Source organism: Sciurus vulgaris (genome assembly GCF_902686455.1).
Source record: "Sciurus vulgaris genome assembly, chromosome: 3".
Taxonomy (NCBI): Eukaryota; Metazoa; Chordata; class Mammalia; order Rodentia; family Sciuridae; genus Sciurus; species Sciurus vulgaris.
In genome coordinates, this window is record NC_136463.1 from 115,045,142 (window position 1) to 115,063,596 (window position 18,455).

The window sequence follows — 18,455 nt, forward strand, 5'->3', positions numbered from 1 at the left end:
GAGTCCCCAACCCCCTTCTCCATTTCCCTCTCCTCCTGTCCCCCTCAAGTCTGAAACTCCCCCTGGGCTGCACACTAACAATTGCTTCTACAGTGCAGACATTATCTATTATCATGTACTTCTTACAGAAATCCTTACTGTTCCATTATAAATTAAAGGCCCCTCTAAGAAGCCACTACACTGCTTTTCAAAAAACTAGAAACTAAAAAGGAGGTTTTGCAATGAAGAAAATCATGAGTAATCATAACAAAATATAGCCAAAGGATTCTGACATAAGTAGAACAGCCTAGGTCTGTCACATTTAATACAGAAATTAAATGTGTATATGTGTGTGGGGAGCGTATCTGTCTCCAAAACTACTGTATTTAAATGTAGCTATAAGTCCAATGAAAACAGATGATTGTGATAACTGCTCAATGGTTAGAATATTTAAAATAGTTAAAATTCTGGAAAAGTAATCTAGAATATAAAATATCACATTTATAAGTAAAATGCCCCTCACTAACCCACACAGGTAAATTAGTACCCTGAAAATGTTTTTCTTTTTTTTCTGAAAGAGTTCAGAAGGCCTGTTTAGAATAGATGTACATGTAGGATAAGATTGAGTTAGTAAATGTAAAGAGTATCTATCAGAATAATTTCCAAAAAGATGGTATAGAAGTTTGCAGGAAGTACAAATAATCAGAAAATCATAAAAAATAAAAAAGGATCATACCTCAAAACCTACACTTGAAACAAGGAGTGCAGTAGTGTCTTTTTTTTTTGTTTTGTTTTATTCCCATGGACCTCCTGGGCTCAAGTGAACCACCTCAGTATCCCCAGTAGCTGCGACCACAGGCACGCACCACAGCACCCAACTTCATGCTACTCTTTGAGATTCTCAACATGAAAGAAGTTCTTGGGATTTCACCACAAGTTTTAGGCATTAAAGATAATAAAAATTTCTAGATTTGTTTCCCACTCTGTCTTCTTGAAAACCAAAGGACTATATGCTCCCTGTAATGGGCAAGAGGGACTAGAAGATTAGAAACAGTGTAAAGAATCAAGAAAAGTAGTCACCTGTGATTCTACAGCAGAATAAACCACTTGTTAATATTATAGCACATTTCTTTACAATTTTTCCCCCACATTTTTATTTGTGCATTATAGTTGTACATAATTGGTGGGATTTGTTGTTATATATTAGCACATGCATACAATATAATTTGGCCAATATGCACTTTTTTAAAGTTATATTTTTGAACCTGTATTGTGTACATAATTAACAAACTCAAAATAATCTTCCCCAATTTATACTTTTCCATTTTGAAATTTACTGTGTTTAAATTAATAAAGTGGAACCAACAGAGTTTTACTTACTAGGATACTACTCTGCTTAATACTGCCTCATTAATTTGATCCAGAATTCATTTGCCCCATTTAAATCTTTTTACCTTATTCTAATTCCAGATTTCAGAAAAAGCTTTCTTCCTTCTCTACAGTACATTCATCCTATTTTAAAGTTTATGAGGCTTTTAGAATGTGTTAAGGAAAGCATTCTGTACAAATGCAAATTTAAAAACAAACACCCAGCAAACACCTACAGATGTCCAAGAGTTTAAAAAAAAAATGTTTATTTCTAAGTAATGCAAAGATAGCATTAAACAAAAAAATTAAACAAGACAAAGGAAGGAATTCTGGAAACAATTATGCATTGTACCAATAATCAAATCTGTCTATTTTCAAGGGAATTTAAAAGGTAGCATATTTCATGCTAGGAGTGATCAATGCTCTTTTTACCTTTTGCATTTACATATTTTCATAAAATAAAGAAAAAAGGATTAAAGAGCTTTCCTTCTCCAAAGAGAAGGCAAAAATGTGCAACAAGGAGCATACTCCATGAACAACTGTTCAAAAGTGGGGGACCCACTTTTCCACTTCCTTTTGGTCCTTAAAATGGGGTTGAGAACTTCACTCTCAACCTCCAGGTTGAGGCAGCCTACATTCTAAACACAGTCTCTTCTTAGAGGCTGTAAACATGGCCCATTCTTAGGAGACTGCTTCAAGGTCTCCCAGGACCACACAGAGTCTCCTAGGACCACCTGCTGTTGTTTGCTCTGCAGGGACATTAATAATAATAACACCTCAGAAGGATTAACAACAACAACCCTGTTAAGTGTGTACTCTTATATTTACTTAGCAGAAACTAAGGCTTAGGGAAGCTAAGTGGAAAAAGCATGCAAAGGGCAGAGCCAGTACTTAAGCCGTCTTCCAGTTAGATTGACCAAATGCCTTAACAAGATAAAAAGTGAAATCTGCATTATCATCAGGGCTTAAGGAATATGCTAAGAGGCAAAATTTTAAGTGGAAAAAGTTAGAATGGCAGATTTTATAGGTTATTTTATGACTAGTTTTAAAAAGTGAATTAGGTTCCCTGAGTAAGTGTTACTGATTTCAACAAATAAAAATACTCAGCCTGACAAAATATTTGGTATATTTACACTAAATATATGTACACATATATATATATGTATACACACATATATATGTGTGTATGTGTGTATTTTTTTTCACCGTTACTCTGAGATTCAAATTTTACTCAGTGTCCAGTATGTTTTCTGACAACCCTATGAAACAAACACCACCACTAATAACCGCAGTGCTATCATTACCAAAGCTGAAATCTGGGCTGACCTGAGTGCCACATGTTTTGAGAGACCAAGTAAAGGGAAGTGTAGTGGCTACGGCTGTTCTTGACAACTTCCTTCTCTTCTTCCTGGTAGGAGCCACAGTCCTTGACCCCAGAGACCTGGCTTTCAGCAATGAGGCCACTTAATTTCACTGCCCATTTAATTTCCTTCTCTACTTTATATGGATGTCATGAGATTTAAACATAACTGAGGTTGAGAGGGGATTTCATACTTAAATACTAAAAACCTTAGCTTATTGGCTGAGTGCTTTAGAAATACATTCTCAGAAACTGGGAGAATTCAGATCCCCACCCCCAAAACACACACAAAGAAAGTGCTCAAAAATAAAATAACTACTAATATTTGGTGAGCCTACTTGACAATAGTCTCTAAAAAGGAAGGAAAAACAAAAACTAGAAATGTGTTCGAAACCTGAAGTGAACTACGGAAAATGCAGTGAGATGCCAAAAGGCGTGCCCAGCAGAAAATGTGTGCAGTCACGGACGAAGAATTCTATACTTTCCAAAAGGCTATGGGTAGATACTTAAAACCCAGTCACCTTGAATCACAACACAGAGAGAGCGTGATGAAGAAGAAAATTAGACCTTACTTACAATTGAATTTCCAGCTACTTCCCCCTAAACCTCCAATCACTGTGGCTTGAATGTTTACCCTTGTGTAAAAAACAACAAATTGGGATGGTTCGTTCAAGTATTTCCTATGCACAACCTTAATCTTCAAACTTTAACAAAACCCAATCTACTAAACACAAACTGCTGTGAACAGAAACTGCTTCAAGAGGATTAATCAACAGCTTTGTATGTCATCCTCTGAATGAGGCCAGACACTGAATCACTGTTGAATTCCTCACGTGCAGCTACACCCAGTTAATCCTCAAGAAAGCAGCAAACTATGTAAATGTACTTAAACTGGGGAGATAAGTACTTTACTCATCAAAAGTTAGCAACATTTACTAAGTACAACTATTAAAAGGCAAGACTATTTGTAAAGACACTCACACACACACACAAGAATTTTTACACTCACTGTGCTACCTCCAAAAGTCTTACTGCAAACTACTAGGACTATGCACTACTATTCAGCAAAAAAAAAGGCTTTGCTACATGACACAATTTGCAAAAGTCAAACTCTACGCCATCACTGAGTCAAGTATCTCAAGAAAGCAGTTCCAAGATGGAAGTAAGGAAACAAAGAGAAAAAGAGTTAATAAAAGAATTCAAGACAGCTAACACAGAGGAAAAATGGAAATATCCATTTTCTACATTTAAATGATTTTAAGTATAAAGATTGTTGTTCCCCCTTTCAAAACACCAAAAATAGTTTCACAACTACAAAAGTCCTGGTAAATGGTTTTCATTTTGATTGGGAACTGGGATGCTGTTTTCATATAATCAGGCTATATCTACTTAACAAGTATCATATATCTCAATGTCATAGTCAACAATAACAGGACACACACATTTTTCCACTGAGACTTGAACCAATGAACTTCATCTAGATACTAACACTGGGTTATCGCTCCATTCAAAAGCATCTTCCTTTGACCTGAGCTGAGCAGGTGTATGTCTAATGTGCTCACAGGCCTGTGATGCAGGAAAATCCTGTTCATCCCAGATGACTCTGGAGATGAGTGCTGCCTGGTGCCCTGACTATACCATGTGGGGGTAGAAGGGGGATGAGCACCACCCACCTTTGCTTTGACTGAAACTGGCTGACTCCTATGTATGTCAAATGTAAAAAGGTTTAAGAATCGTACAACCATGAACTAAAGCAATATTTTGACCTCAATTCTTCCAAATATCAGATCATACATCCAGAACATATATGATACATTATTCACCTCCCAACTCACAACCTCCAAACTCCCACCCCTCAAAGGGTGGGAGAAATCCCTAACCTAGGCTCCTGAGACTAGAAGGGTTATAGGTAACAATACAGAGAAACTGCACATAAACAGGCAGTTGTGTGTGGTGTGGTGGGTTTAAAGGCCTAAGGATCAGGGTTCAAAATTCTGGCTCTGCACTTTGGGTTGTATATGCTCTGGGCAAGTTATTTAATCCATGCTTCAGAATTAACTGTAAAATGGGAATACTAATATTACCTGCCTCATAGGACTTTCAAGATGACGAAATCAGTTAATGCACAGAAGCATTAGACCAGCAACCAGCAGGTAGTAAGGTTCTCAATGGTTGTTAGCTATTACTATTATATATGTATAATAAAAGTGATTCTGACCCCCTTTTTCCCCCAAAGGTGATTTTTAAGTATTCCTTACATTCAGTTAAATTCTTCAAGCAAATTATCAGAAATCAGCTCTAACAGTTGATAATGATTGCTAGATTAAAATCAAACCACTTTAAATACCTAAAAATTGCCAATCCTTTCATCAAAATGAACAAACTAATATGTACTGCAAAGGTGCAAGCTTAACATCACAAAATCTTATAAAAAGCATTAATTAGACTTCCCATTTAGGCTAAGCCAGGATGAGATCATGAAGTCACTCATGGTAACCAGGTCCCTGAGCTGGAAGTGTGCTTTTCCAGTGAATGGCTAAATACTAACAAAAGAAACCTTTGACTCAAATACCACTGGTACCCTGGGTCTTGTGTCTGTATAATGCCTACACATTCATTTCTTTCTTTGCCTATAGAAAAAAGAAAGTCTGTTTGTTTTTCTGATTCAGTCAGCCCTTTTAGTCTTTGAATCTAAGGACAGCCCTGTGAAAAGAGAGCATCTTATCAGCGTGCTCCAGCCAGCAGGCTGTCCCCCCTCCACACACAAAACCTCCAGCCCCTCACAGCAAAAGGCCTCACCCTCAGAGCCTTTTCCCATTTCAGAGCTAACACCCTGCTGGGTTTTGACAACAAATAAATGAATACACAAGGCCCTAACATAATTAGCCATCTTTTCAGGTAGAGTGAGGTAGGTGAGGGAGGAGCGGTTAGAAGAATATTTATTGTAAATTGGCTTCACTTACCAACTTGATGTTAGTTGGTACTTATTTTAGACGAAGTCACATGAAGTGAGTTTTAGAGATGCCTGTTTACAAATCCTGATAATTGTGGCATACACTTTGGCCAAGTCATCAATGCAGATTTTATTTTTTAATGAAAAGGAACTTCTTAGACCTGGTAAAAGTTCTATTGACTTGCACATGAAGGGCACACAGACCACTGTGAGTTTACTGTCTTTTTAAGGGGAAAGTTAACATGTAAAAGAACCAAAGACTAGAAAACAGAAAACATGACTTTCTGACACTACCAAAATACTTGCAGATATGCTTACGCTAGCACATACTTTTTGAAAAGGACTTTGAGAATAAGAACTAAATATCATCCTGTGAACGGCTATAGGAAGATGCAAAGCATCACTGTCATCGGTCATGATCTTAATAGAGCCACAGTCTGCACCAAAGGACACAGTTCGCTGGTATCACTACTGGGATGATAACTTAATTGATTTGTCTCAGTGGTGAAGGATGTAGACACAAGATTTATTCTGAAGGAAAAATACATGCAATCCTGTTTTTGTTTTCTCAACAAGCATTTTGCCACTGACCTCTAAATCAGTTTAACCTTTTCTAAACAGATCTGCACATTTTTTACATAATTTAAAGCTAGGTTTTGTTATTGCTGCTGTTGAAAGGCTCTGTGAGATTTATCACAACATGGCATCGGTAACCTTCTTTTAAAAACAAAGATGAAAAACAAAACAAAAGGCTGCAACTATAAGCTTCCAGCTCCACTCCTTTTCCCGGCAGGGGATTTTGATCTAACCACTGAAGTGCCTTTGGAGTTCAATCTGTTAAAAAATGTATGAAACGGTATTAAAATAGGAAAAGGCATGTGTATGACTCAGGCTTATCCCAGTATCTCTGCAACTAGGTTGTCACAGGATTTCCCTGTGCTTCTGAAAACTGAAAACCTTGAGAAAGTGACAGTCGAAGTTCCTGTTTCTTTTTCTCTCTCTCTCTTTTTTTTTTTAATAAGAAGGGGGGCGCGCGCGAACACACACACACACACACACACACACACACACACACACACACACACGTCTTCCGGGTTTCCTACGAATCAGACAGGTTCTTTAAGGTTCCAAGTGAACATTGCAAACCAACATTACGACTTATTCTCGTACTCCTCTGCACACAAAGGTTTCAAGGAAAACCCCAAACTTGTTGCAGGGCTGGGCGAAGCCCCTGGCCCGGCGCGCTTCTGCTCTCGCCACCTCTCCGCCCCTTCCCTTTCCCCTTCCCCTTCCTCTACGTCCCACCCGGCCCGGCCCGGCGGGGGCGAGGGCATCTCCCCTGCTAAGGTCACCGGCCCGAGCCGTCCCCGTCCGCCGCCTCTTTAGGAAACAAGGTCACCGCCCAGCCGGGTCTCTCCGAGGAGCGGCGCCCGGCCGAGCGCTGCCGCCCTTTGTAAAGCGGGGCTCGCGGGCCTCCGCGCGGCATCCCAGCCGCCGCCTCACCTGCTTGCGATAGGGCGTCCTGCAGTTGCTGTTGCCCCCGGGGTTGCCGCTGCTGCTGGGGAAGATCATCGCGGCGGGCGCGGGCGGCGGGCGCGGGGCAGCCTCGCCGCGAGGGGGAGGGCGCGGGGAGCGAGCAGGGAGGGGGCCGGCCGGGCCCCGGGCCGCGGCCGCTCTGGGAACTCCCTCTCGCCGCGCGGCGGCGGCCGGCGGGGGCTGCAGCTCCGGGCTGACTTCGCCCTCGACCTCCGCACTCGCCTAAAAGTGCGGCGCGGAGCGGGCGGACGGCGAGACTCGAGCAGCTCCTGGGGCCGCCGCCCTGCGTGCCATGGACTAGAGTTCGCGCGCGGAGCTGCCGGCGCCGCGGACTCTCCCGGCGGCAGCGGAGGAGCAGCGCCGCCGCGTCCCCACCTACCACGGCCTCAACCACCGCCCCGAGAGCGCGCCGGCCGGGGGCGGGGAGGCGACCGCGCACCGCCTCGCGCCGCGCCCAGGCCCACCCGCGCCTCCCCGCCCTCCTGCTGGGCGCGGCGCCCGCTGCCCCGCCGGCCCGCAGGTCCCCGCGCTCTCCCTCCGGGTCTCGGGGCCGGGGCCTGGGCTGCGCGGCCCGGGGAGCCGCCGGCGCCCCCGCTCTCGTGCAATGGTTGGGTCTGGCAGCCCGCATGCCGCACATTCCTTGGAGTAGGCAACCCCCCTCCTCTGTGTTTCCCCCTCAGTTCTCTGCCTAAGCACCGGCCGCAGCTTTGCACCCCAGCTCGAAGCCCCTTTTAAGGGCATCGCTTCAGGGATCTCTCTGGCACCTGGTTAGGAAGTGAATTTCTTTTTCGGATTTTTCCCCCCTTCTCTTCCATCTTTCATACTATTCCCACCCCCGAAAAGGTGCGGATAATTACTCCTACTTGAAAGAACAAATCAGCCTTCCATCAAACCCCTGCAAATCTTCCTTCCCCCAATTCACACGCTAAAATTTTAGCGGTGGAAACAGGTCTCCACTCACTAGCCCCTCACCCAAATACGCACGGTAAAGTTTTATAATTCATTCCTATGCCTTAGTTGACAAGCTTTCCTTCAAGAGCACAATATCAAAAAAGACTGAAAATAATTTAAAGTTATCCCTTGGTAAGACCTCTTCCAAAAACGGGAATACTGCAACACTTCCTTGTGTTAATTATTAGATGCTACACAAATGTGTTCTCTTCAAGGGACACAAACTCGCAAGAAAAGGGACAAAGGGAAGAGGTAATTTCCTTTGTTTTCTGGTTGAAATGATCTAAAGCTGCTCCTCCAGCTGTGCCTTTTCTGGACCACCTTTCTTCGGATGCATCAAGTCCCAAACCCGTGCAATGCAGAAGAGCTCTGCAGCAACTGGTAAGGCAGAGCATGCCATCTCTAGTTAGGCCACTGGGACAACCTTGTCATCTTTCAAGTTGACCTGCTCCATGGTGAGTATCATAAAGTATCACCATGGTAAATGTTACACAGCTCTTCCTTGGCTTGTAGACTCTAACACCTTCCTGGAAAGGCCCATCTGCTATGATAATGAAAAATCCTAACTTGTCTAAGAAATGAAGGAACTCAACTTCTGGCTATCACAGGGAAAACAAAGTGTCCTCAATGGACATCAAGTTTCTAGCAAAGCTGTGCCCATTCAAGGATTTTTCTGGCAACAAGAAATTGAAAAATACACATTCCAAATATCCTGCTGGTGACTTAGTGGGCTGCTTCTATACTTCCAAATGCTCCCAACACTGGCCTGCAAAAGTCAGGAGAATCAGCAAATCTCACTTATGAAAAACAATCATATACACAAAATATACATATAAATCCTAGTTCTTTTCACATTAAAAAGGCAGCGATGGAACATATTTTGGGTGTACAATGAGCAAGTAACAACTTGCTAAATAAAATTTACAGTAAAATATGTGTTCCTTAAAGTGATTAAAAATTAAATAGCACAGAGTATTCAATTGTGAGCTAGTATTTATGCCAGGACTATTTTTTGCAACTCCACACATTTAAAATTGTTTTCACTGCTGTTTTGCTGTCTCCTTTCACTAGGACCCTCCTTACAGTTATCAAGCATAGGTATGAAATGGAAAGTTTTACTTAGAACTGTTCGAGTGGAAAGTACCTTTTCCTGAAAACTTAAATGCTAAGTGTCCCACCATTCAGACCAGTTACCAATGGGAAAAAGTCCATGGACAACCTCAGTTGTCATGACTAGTCTGTTAGGAAGCCACAATCTAAGCCTCAGAAGAACAGCATAGATTTTTTTTTTAAATGGTTCTACTTACTCTAGGGTCACACTTTGGATGCTAGTCCAGAATGCTAATGCTTGACTGGATACCCTGTAGTAGTTTTAGAGGCATAATTTTCAAGTGATAATAAAATTTAAATTAGAATACTAAAAAAAAAAAAAAAAAAAAAAAAAAAAAAAAGTAAAATATACTAACACTAAAAGAACATTAAAAGAATTCTGTATTTAAGACTAAAAATCAACAACATATAGTATAATAGCATAAACACAGAGGATGTAAGGTATATATATTTTAAAAACTTTGTCTACTAAGGATCAGAAGTCCCAAACTTAAATACAACTAGACTCTCAACTAAGTAAAGCATTACATAGACAGGGGAAAGACTGATAGTCCACACTCAAAAAGTATACAATATAATGAACTACCTCAAGCCCCAAGAATCCAATTTAAGGGAAATAGCAATACAAAACCATGTGTATAACATGTATCATCAATTACAGATATATTAAAAGTGCTCAGTTGTAGTAGTAATTACAGGGATGGATCCTGGCTTGGTTCATTTGGGAAGGCTTACTGACCTTTGAAATCAATATATTTTAAGACAGAGAAAGTAAGGAAACAGTACAGAGAGACTGTAAGTTGTCCTGGTATAATTAAGGGCTTTGGAACCTGACCTGGGGATGCACATCCTCTTTGAAGACAGACTGAGACTTTCTGGTGAGACTGTCATACAACATCCTCCTCCAACTTTCGCTGGTAGGTAGAGCTGTGGGAATCTGACCCCATGGCAGCCAATCCACAGACTGGCCAGTGACCTGTGACCTGGCTGGGGTTGAAAAAATGAGTAGGGCCAATCCAATTCTCACCCTTGGGAAATTTGATTCAGTAAAGTCCAAGAGCTGAACCAGTTAGTAAAGGGGCAGAAACTGCAAGAGTGCCAGGGTAGAGCTGAGGCCACAACAAGCCAAAACCATACGCAAGCCAAGGTTATGAGGAAGCAGAAACTATGAGTAAACAGGAAGCTGACTGGCAGCAAGCAGGGAGTAGGGCACTTGGCTGAGAGAGGATGGAGGGAACTGCAGTCCCCAGGGCTGCTTCAGCTCCGCTGACTGGCAACAGTCCTTAAAACACCATGTGTATACTCAAACCCCACCCACCTCAGAGAGCTTAAAGGAATCTGGACTTTGCAATCTAAGGATCAAAGTTAAGACAGAGCCATAGAGATCTGGCTCCACATTTCAGCTTTCACTTACTAACCACATGGTTTTGGGCAAGTTAGTTGACCTCTCTCCCTTCAAGACTGTCTTCACAAAGATAGTCTTAAACATAGTACAACCCCCCCACCCGGCTGCCACCACCAAAAAAAAGTGCCAAACTCAGTAAATGGCAACTGTTATGATTGTTTTTCTAGGTTTTATGGTGGGAGTTTGTAGAGTTAAGTGGGTGTGCTATGTAAATATCTGATGCTTATAAGTCTGGCTGACCATCAAAGAACAGGAGCAAGGGTATAGTGGGAATTGATGGCAAGTAAAGAGAGCAAATTTAGGTAAGGGGAGGTCACTTTCAATAACTGTTGAATAGCTGAATGAATATACTTACTAAGGCGTGTATATTGCACACTTAGCTTTAAAATACAAAAAAAAAAAAAAAAAGTCTGGCAAAGGGTCTGTTTCAAAAGCCTAGGTGCACTGAAGAAAGTTTGTTTTTTTTTTTTTCCAATTTATTATTATTCATTTTCCTTTAAAGAAATTATGTGTTGGAGCGGGGCCATTTCTATATGACTGGGAAGACCATGAACAGTATCAGAGATCACACTCTAAGGCAAGAGGAGCATACAAACAAGGATAATAGGGATGGAGCAACCACTACATGCAGAAGCCTGTAATCCAGGAGGGAGATGAGACATATAAGTGATGATGCCTTCTGAGGCTTAAAAGACCTTGTATGACTGGAATTTGATAATCTTAAAGTAGAAGACATCTGTTCCATAGAAACAATTCTAAAATGACACTTTTTCATTTTCGAATTTCTCACATCTCATTTCACTTTCATAGCAGACCTATTGGGGTTGGAAGGGTTATCAGGCTTACCATTCTGGTCAGGGGGAAAAGTTAGGTAAGGCCAATTGACCTATCCACAGAGCTAGTAAGTAATGGCAAACCAGGGTTAAAATCTAGACCTAGCTTCAGTCCTGAGCCCCTTCAAACTCTATAATGCAGCACCTCAATAAAAACCTTATAAATAATGCTCAAGTTCCTAGGGAATACTTGCAACCCAGGCAGCACCTGAGCTGCTGTGCACCAATACTGCAAGGCATTAAGCAGTACCAGTCAGGTGGCTGAGACAATAATGTGTTGTGGGAGTCAGGGAGGGGGGGGGGGGATGGATGAATCCAGGCTACAACATGGGTAGGTAATGTTCAGCTGTATAAATATTTTGTTTGAAGGACAGTCAGAAAGCAGCACTGTGTATATGACCTATGAAACAGAAGTAGATATAGAAAACTAGTCTGAGAAAGGATGGAGCTTTGTGGTAATCAAAGCCGAAATCATTTTCAATTGATAAACTCTCTGAATGGGGCAGATGAGGAAGAGTCAAAAGCTCAGAGAATTCTCATCCTAATATACTTTAACACACAGAAGAGGAGCTTTTAAATGAAATTTCTAAAAAGAAAGTCTGATGGTGGAGTTAAGTTTTCAAAGAGAAGACGGCCAAATGAAATAAGAATAGAATATTTCTATCAAGAAAACAACTAACCTACAGAAGATTCAAGGTTCTATCACTGCTGCTTCTCTGAATTTCAAACACCCTGTTTTATTTGGATCAAATTGAAAACAAAAAAGATTTAAGAGGAAAAATTCATTCAAAATTATTTCACATTATAATCTTTAATGCATAAAATTGGCCACATAGTATTGGTTAATGTAAGAAATGCACACTAAAAGAAAATCGTATTAAAGAGTCCCTATTTAAAAGCTCATGAAACCTCTGGGTCCTTGCAAAACAGAGAGAAGAGAGGAAAAATTTTAAAAGGAAGAGATGGAGGGAGGAAGGAAGGAAACATGGGGTCAGCAAATTTAAATTTCTACTTGTTCATGGTACAAAACAGAGTTGAAAAATGCACGCTATTTCTAAAGTAACAACACTATTTTCTATTATTAACTATTTTGCTTTTTAAAAAATGTGCGATTCTTATTCCAGACTTAAAGGCTCCCTAGACACATATAAAATTCACATGTACATATAAAAATGAAAGCACTATAATAAAATAAACTATACCCATAATCCTAGAAAGTATATAGAACAACATAAAGAAAGTCACATTCTGATGAGTCTCACCAGAAGTCATATTCTGATGATTCTTAAATGTATCCTGGTACACAAAATAGAAGAAACAAATTTGTCCTACTGCTGCTTCTCTGAATGGACTATTAAATAATAATAGCTGTCACTTACTGGATAATTTCTATATTCTAGACACTAAATATGTACACTCTCACACACACACACACACACACACACACACACACACACATGAAAGCTGTGAGAGAAGAATGACTAACTATCCAATTTTACTAAAGAGAAACGGGCTCAGAGGTTTTAAGTAAATGGCCCAATCATAGATCTGATACACAGTAGAGCTGGGGTCTGAACTCAGGTCTCTCTGACTCCAAAGTACCCTGTCTTCAGGGTACTTTGTTATCATTGCTGTGAGCTGGGGATGAAGTCCAAGCTATACTTCAACACTGTTAAGATCCTGGGCAGGGTAGTGTAGATGAACATGCCTTTTTCACTTACGGTATTTTCAAGTTACATAGAGTTTACTGGGACATAATCCCATTGTAAATTGGGGAACACGTGTGCACTCAATTTTTATTCAGTTGACAATAAAAGTAAACTTTCCACTATTTGAATATATACTGAATGTAAAGGTATATATTTTGGCTCCAAACCTAGCAACTAAATCTTCGTAAATAATAGTTGCTAAGGTATAAATTGCAACCAAATTTATTTCATGGGATCGTTGGTGGCATGGAGTTGAGAGAAAGGCAGAGAGAACTATCTTCTAGAAGCTTGGATGGAGTTTAGGTGAAAGGTATTTCCTGAATCTTGCACTGGCATATATTTGCCCTCAAAAAATATGAGAGGCCATATTAAAGATTAGTTTCACTATGGGATTCCTAGATGGTTATAGACAACTAAAACTCTAATCACATTTAGGACACTTCTCTCTATGGGGAAACATACTTCAATTTCAAAACAAATAATTTGCACATGAAAAATTTTGGAGATAGTTACTCCTCTGTTCTTACAGAACAGTTAAAAGTTCAAAGCTCAGGTGAATTTTTGATATGAGTAGTGTAAAAAATAAATTTCTCTTCTTACCTTTTTCTATAAAAACTAGTATATACCTGCTTATTCATTTCAAAACAAAAAAAAAAATCTGACAGAAGACAAAATGAATTAAAATTTTGAGATTTTGTTAATGAATCTGTACCTAAAGATCAAAGTCTACAGAAAAATAAAGACAACTGGGGAACCAGGACAAAGAGAAGCTCATTTTTCATATATTGTGGAGTGCTGCTTGCCTCTCTTACCTAGATGTTTGCCTCAATCCTCTATATTCTTTAATTGTGGAGACATGCCTACAAGCAAGCCTATAAAAATTAAGGTCTTATTTTTTCAGAATATTTTAAGATACTTCAAAGAAGTTTTCATAAATTATAGTAAAACTCACTTATGAAAGATATGACTAGGTAATCTCTGAAAGTAGTTTATCTAAAGAGCTGGAAGCAATGTAATCTTCCATGTATGTCAGCAAACTATGGGCAAAGGGTTAGAGCGGAAGTGAGGAAGTAATTGGTATGCTGGGAAAATTGATAATCATACCAACTGTTGCTACAGGACCTGGGGAAAAAAAAGAAAGTACTCAGAACACCAGCAGAATTTGTGAAAACCTGGAGCCTAAATCTTTAAATCATGGAAAACAAAATTAACTGAAATCTGGAATGACCATTCCTTTCCATGAGTAAAAAATCAACTGTATGAAAGCAACTTTGACTATGTACAGCAAACTACCTGGAACAAACAAAACCCTCTTGTAAGCTAAGAATGGCAAAAGGTTATTATCAGACATTCCTGGGGAGCGGGGGCGGTGGTCTGTAACCCAGGTAAAATTTTAAAGCATTCAAAGCACAGAAGGAAAAAAGAAAATTAAAAAGAACAGTTTCTTTTCTCTTGAGTTGATAAGATCAGTATTAAACTAGGTCTGTTTCACCTGAAGAGGAGGATGCTAGAATAATTAATGACGTCCTTTATGTAAATGAGAATTCTGAAAAGCTTTTCATTCTCCACTGAAATATAAAGTTCAAACAAGAACATACACAATTATAAGTGTGTTTCCATTTGGTTGAATATGTATGAAGGCAAACTTTCCAACATGAGGATATCTAGTGTAGAGTCCTGAAACAGGATACTTATGGAGCTTACAAAAATTTCCCATCCTTTGTGTTTTTAAGAATGACTAGTTCTGGGTTATCTAATACACTTAACACATGGGCGAACTGATGACAGACCTGTGGCAAATTGACACTCCCCCGGCGAAGAGAAGGCAAATGAGGAAATTCTGGTGTTGTCATGGCAATATGACTGATCATGACATCAGCAATTCCTAATTCCAAACTGTAAAGAGCACTCCCAGGATGCTGACACCATATGAAACAGATACTCTTCAGAACCACCCCTCTTTCACCTCCCAATTGAACATTGGATCTAGAGACAAATATAATGATGTTTCAACCATAGAATTATTGTTAAAATACTGTTAGCTCCTTCTGTTAGAGAAAGTGCTACAAGAAAGAAATACATAACTTCTAAAGACATCTACATTTTACAGACCTGTTTTATATATATCACAAATACAGTCATAATAAATATATATATAAATGTTAACCATTTATAAGCTGGACTGGTGGCACACACCTGTAATCCCAGAGGCTCTGGAGGCTGAGGCAGGAGGATTGCAAGTTCAAAGCCAGGCTCAGCAATTTAGTGAGACTCTGTTTCAAAATAAAAAATAAAAAAGGGCTGGGGTGCTGGAGTTACAGCTCAGTGGTAGAGCACCTGCCTAGCATGTGTGAGGCACTGGGTTTGATCCTCAGCACCATGTAAAAATAAATAAATAAAATAAAAGTATTGTGTCCATCCACAACTAAAAATTAAATAAATAAATAAATAAAAGGGCTAGGGATATGGTTCAGTGGTGAAGCACCCATGGATTCAATTCCCGGAATCCCCCGCCAAAAAATTACCATTTATAAAATGCTTTATTATGCAAAACCTTATTAAAATCTCAGGACAGAGGCAGAGCAGGTTCCTTCTACTCCTACTTTTGAACAGGTAGATAGCCTTAGGTAGGTTAGGCCACTTGCCACAGATTATGAAGCCCAGAAATACAGAATTTCAGAGTAGGAAATAATTATTAAGGGTTAGTCACCGCATCTGGCATTTGATAAGCATTTGCTAAGTATTTCAATAACTGAATGAGTGCTACTGTCTCTCCTTGGACACATCAACTAATAATAAATCCATTCCCTCTATTCCATATTTAGAAAGTTCTTTGTTGAACAGCCTTGACATTAAAACCATCCATCACTTCTACCCCAGTACTAGAATCTGATTTCTGCGTATTATAATATGCTTTTCTCTGTATTCTACATTACCATAAAAGTGAGGGCTCAGTCATCTTTCTGAGCCTGACAACCTCATGAGATTGCTTAACAGTTTGCATATCCCTAATGATTTACTTAACCTATGGTCCTACATACAGCAGGTTTTGTTGGATGCATGAATGGTGAGGGAAGCTAGCTTTCTTACACATACAAACAGAAGGTAGAAATGACTGTTTTTACCCTCTTTTCAAAACCATGAATACGCACAGACTATAATCCCAGCAGTTTGGGAGGCCGAGGCAGGAGGATCACAAGTTCAAAGCCAGCTTCAGCAACTTAGTGGAGCCCTAAGCAACTTAGTGAGACCCTGTCTCAAAATTAAAAATTAAAAAAGGGCTGGGGATGTGGCTCAGTAGTTAGGCATTCCTGGGTTCAATCTCTGGTATACACAAAAACAAAAACATGAATACCTGAGTTAGAGCTAAATGAAACTGTAGTTATCAAATTGGTAAAGAATATGCTTTGCAAATTGTATTAAGCATAGTGAATTTGCATCCTAATCTTTGGATCACTTGGGATATTAAGAGGAATAGTAGTAAATGTTCCATTTCGCATCTCTATGTGACTAAGAAGAGATCCATGACAAAGTAGTTTCTTTTGACCTCAATTATTACTGCCAAAATAAATCTTCTGGCTTCATTTCTTGGGTAAAGGAGAAAGGTCCTAGTCATTTCTCTTCAACCAGTATCCTACAAATATTTAAATATTAACTGTACATCACACAATCTAAGATGCTACTGATTGTACAATGCCCAAAGTTACAGAGGTGCTGATGTTGAAAAAAGTAAAATGACAGTAATTACGAGACACCATAAATTGTAAGATGTATCCCAATTTCAAAGATGTTGAAACGTGAAAAAGGCGAGTCGTAGAATCTATGAAGAAAGGCATTCAGGTGCATAAACACGCTGCATCAAAGGCACACACATCTTTTTCATTCATAACTTAAGCTATAAAAATAAATTTTGTCAGACACTCATTTTTAACCTTCCTAAGAACACAGAGCACTAAGTGGCTACAAGTAAATGAGTCATACACTCAATTTTTCCAAGGAGATCTGACAGTAGTGGGCACAGTCTCCAGGAGGCAGAATGAGAAACTTTCCCCAATCTCACAAAGTCATCCATCACAAGAGAGCATGCTGAACTGTTTGTTTCCCTCCCTTGCCATCTCCCTACAACCACATCAAGCAACACCTGTTGTGTTTTATAGGTATAGTGAGTGCATTTGTATAATGAGAAAGATTAAAGGGAGATGAATCTAAATCTGACTTTCCCCCAGTTCTTGCTTTAGTGCTTTAAAAGTTGTCAGTTGCATGCCTAATCCGCCCCTGCCAAACACACACGAACACACTCAAAAGTATCAGCAATTAGTAATGTTTTGGAACATAGCATCAATTCCAATATGTGAGTCTTACATAGGACCTAGTGTAACAGTCTTCAGTCTTCCTAGGATTTCAGATTAGAAAAGTAATTTTTGCATAGATCAAGTCAGGTAAAAAGACACATCTGAAATTATTATTGCAGTCCTTAAATTTGTTAGGAGGTTACAAAGGGAATCAAAAGCAATCTCTTTAACAGGTGAGATGACCTACTTAGAGAAAAAGTTGTGAATGATTCCCATGTGGAGCAACAACTATTAGTATCTGATAATTCACAATTGTTCAGGAACCAATTAGTCTCCTTGCAGATCCTCCTCTTCTTCATGCACCTCTCTTCTAGTCATTTCACTAATGTGATAATTAAACAACATGAAAAAGTGAAATAAATTAGTCAATTTATTTACTGACTATAAATTGACTTAACAAAAGCTAAGATTATCTGTGAATTTCATTTATCTCTTTCCACTGTTACAAAGGAAAATTAACATTGATCTCACCTTGAAAATCATCTTATGGAATTATTAACATTCCAAACCAATGATATAGCCCAAGCCTCTAACTCAGAACCTTGTACACATTAAGTATTCAAATATTGGTTCATGAACATATAAATAAATGAACAATATCTTCAAAATGTATGCAAGTTCTATTGAAATAGGTGTTATTATTCTATTTAAGTAAAGCTAGCTTATGATTTGAGGATATCTGTTAATTCTGTGACAAATTTTAAATTTTAGTTTATTAGTCAAAGTTTCTCAGTATTAAAGAATATCATTTCAGGATTCCACAATTCATGATTTCTTGAGTGATTTAAAAATATGTTCTATTTTAGAAGCTCTTTAAGTAAGTCTTAGAATACATGTAAGCTTATTTGCCAAGAATATCATTAAATATATCAGGCTACAAAATATTGCAAATGACTAAG

General features: G+C 39.3%; 1 protein-coding gene across 8 annotated transcripts in view; it reads right to left on the reverse strand.

Annotated features, from left to right (window-relative positions):
• Window positions 1-18,455, reverse strand: part of RBMS1 (RNA binding motif single stranded interacting protein 1) — a 204,802-nt gene that overhangs the window by 114,605 nt on the left and 71,742 nt on the right. For 3 of the 8 annotated variants that reach the window (XM_079131818.1, XM_079131815.1, XM_079131813.1), the window contains exon 1: window positions 7,164-7,369. The exons of the other annotated variants lie outside the window; for them this stretch is intronic. In XM_079131818.1, the coding sequence (XP_078987944.1) occupies window positions 7,164-7,232 (69 nt within the window). In that variant the 5' untranslated portion in view covers window positions 7,233-7,369. Of the gene's footprint in view, window positions 1-7,163; window positions 7,370-18,455 lie in introns of those variants that run through there. 8 annotated transcript variants of the gene reach the window in all.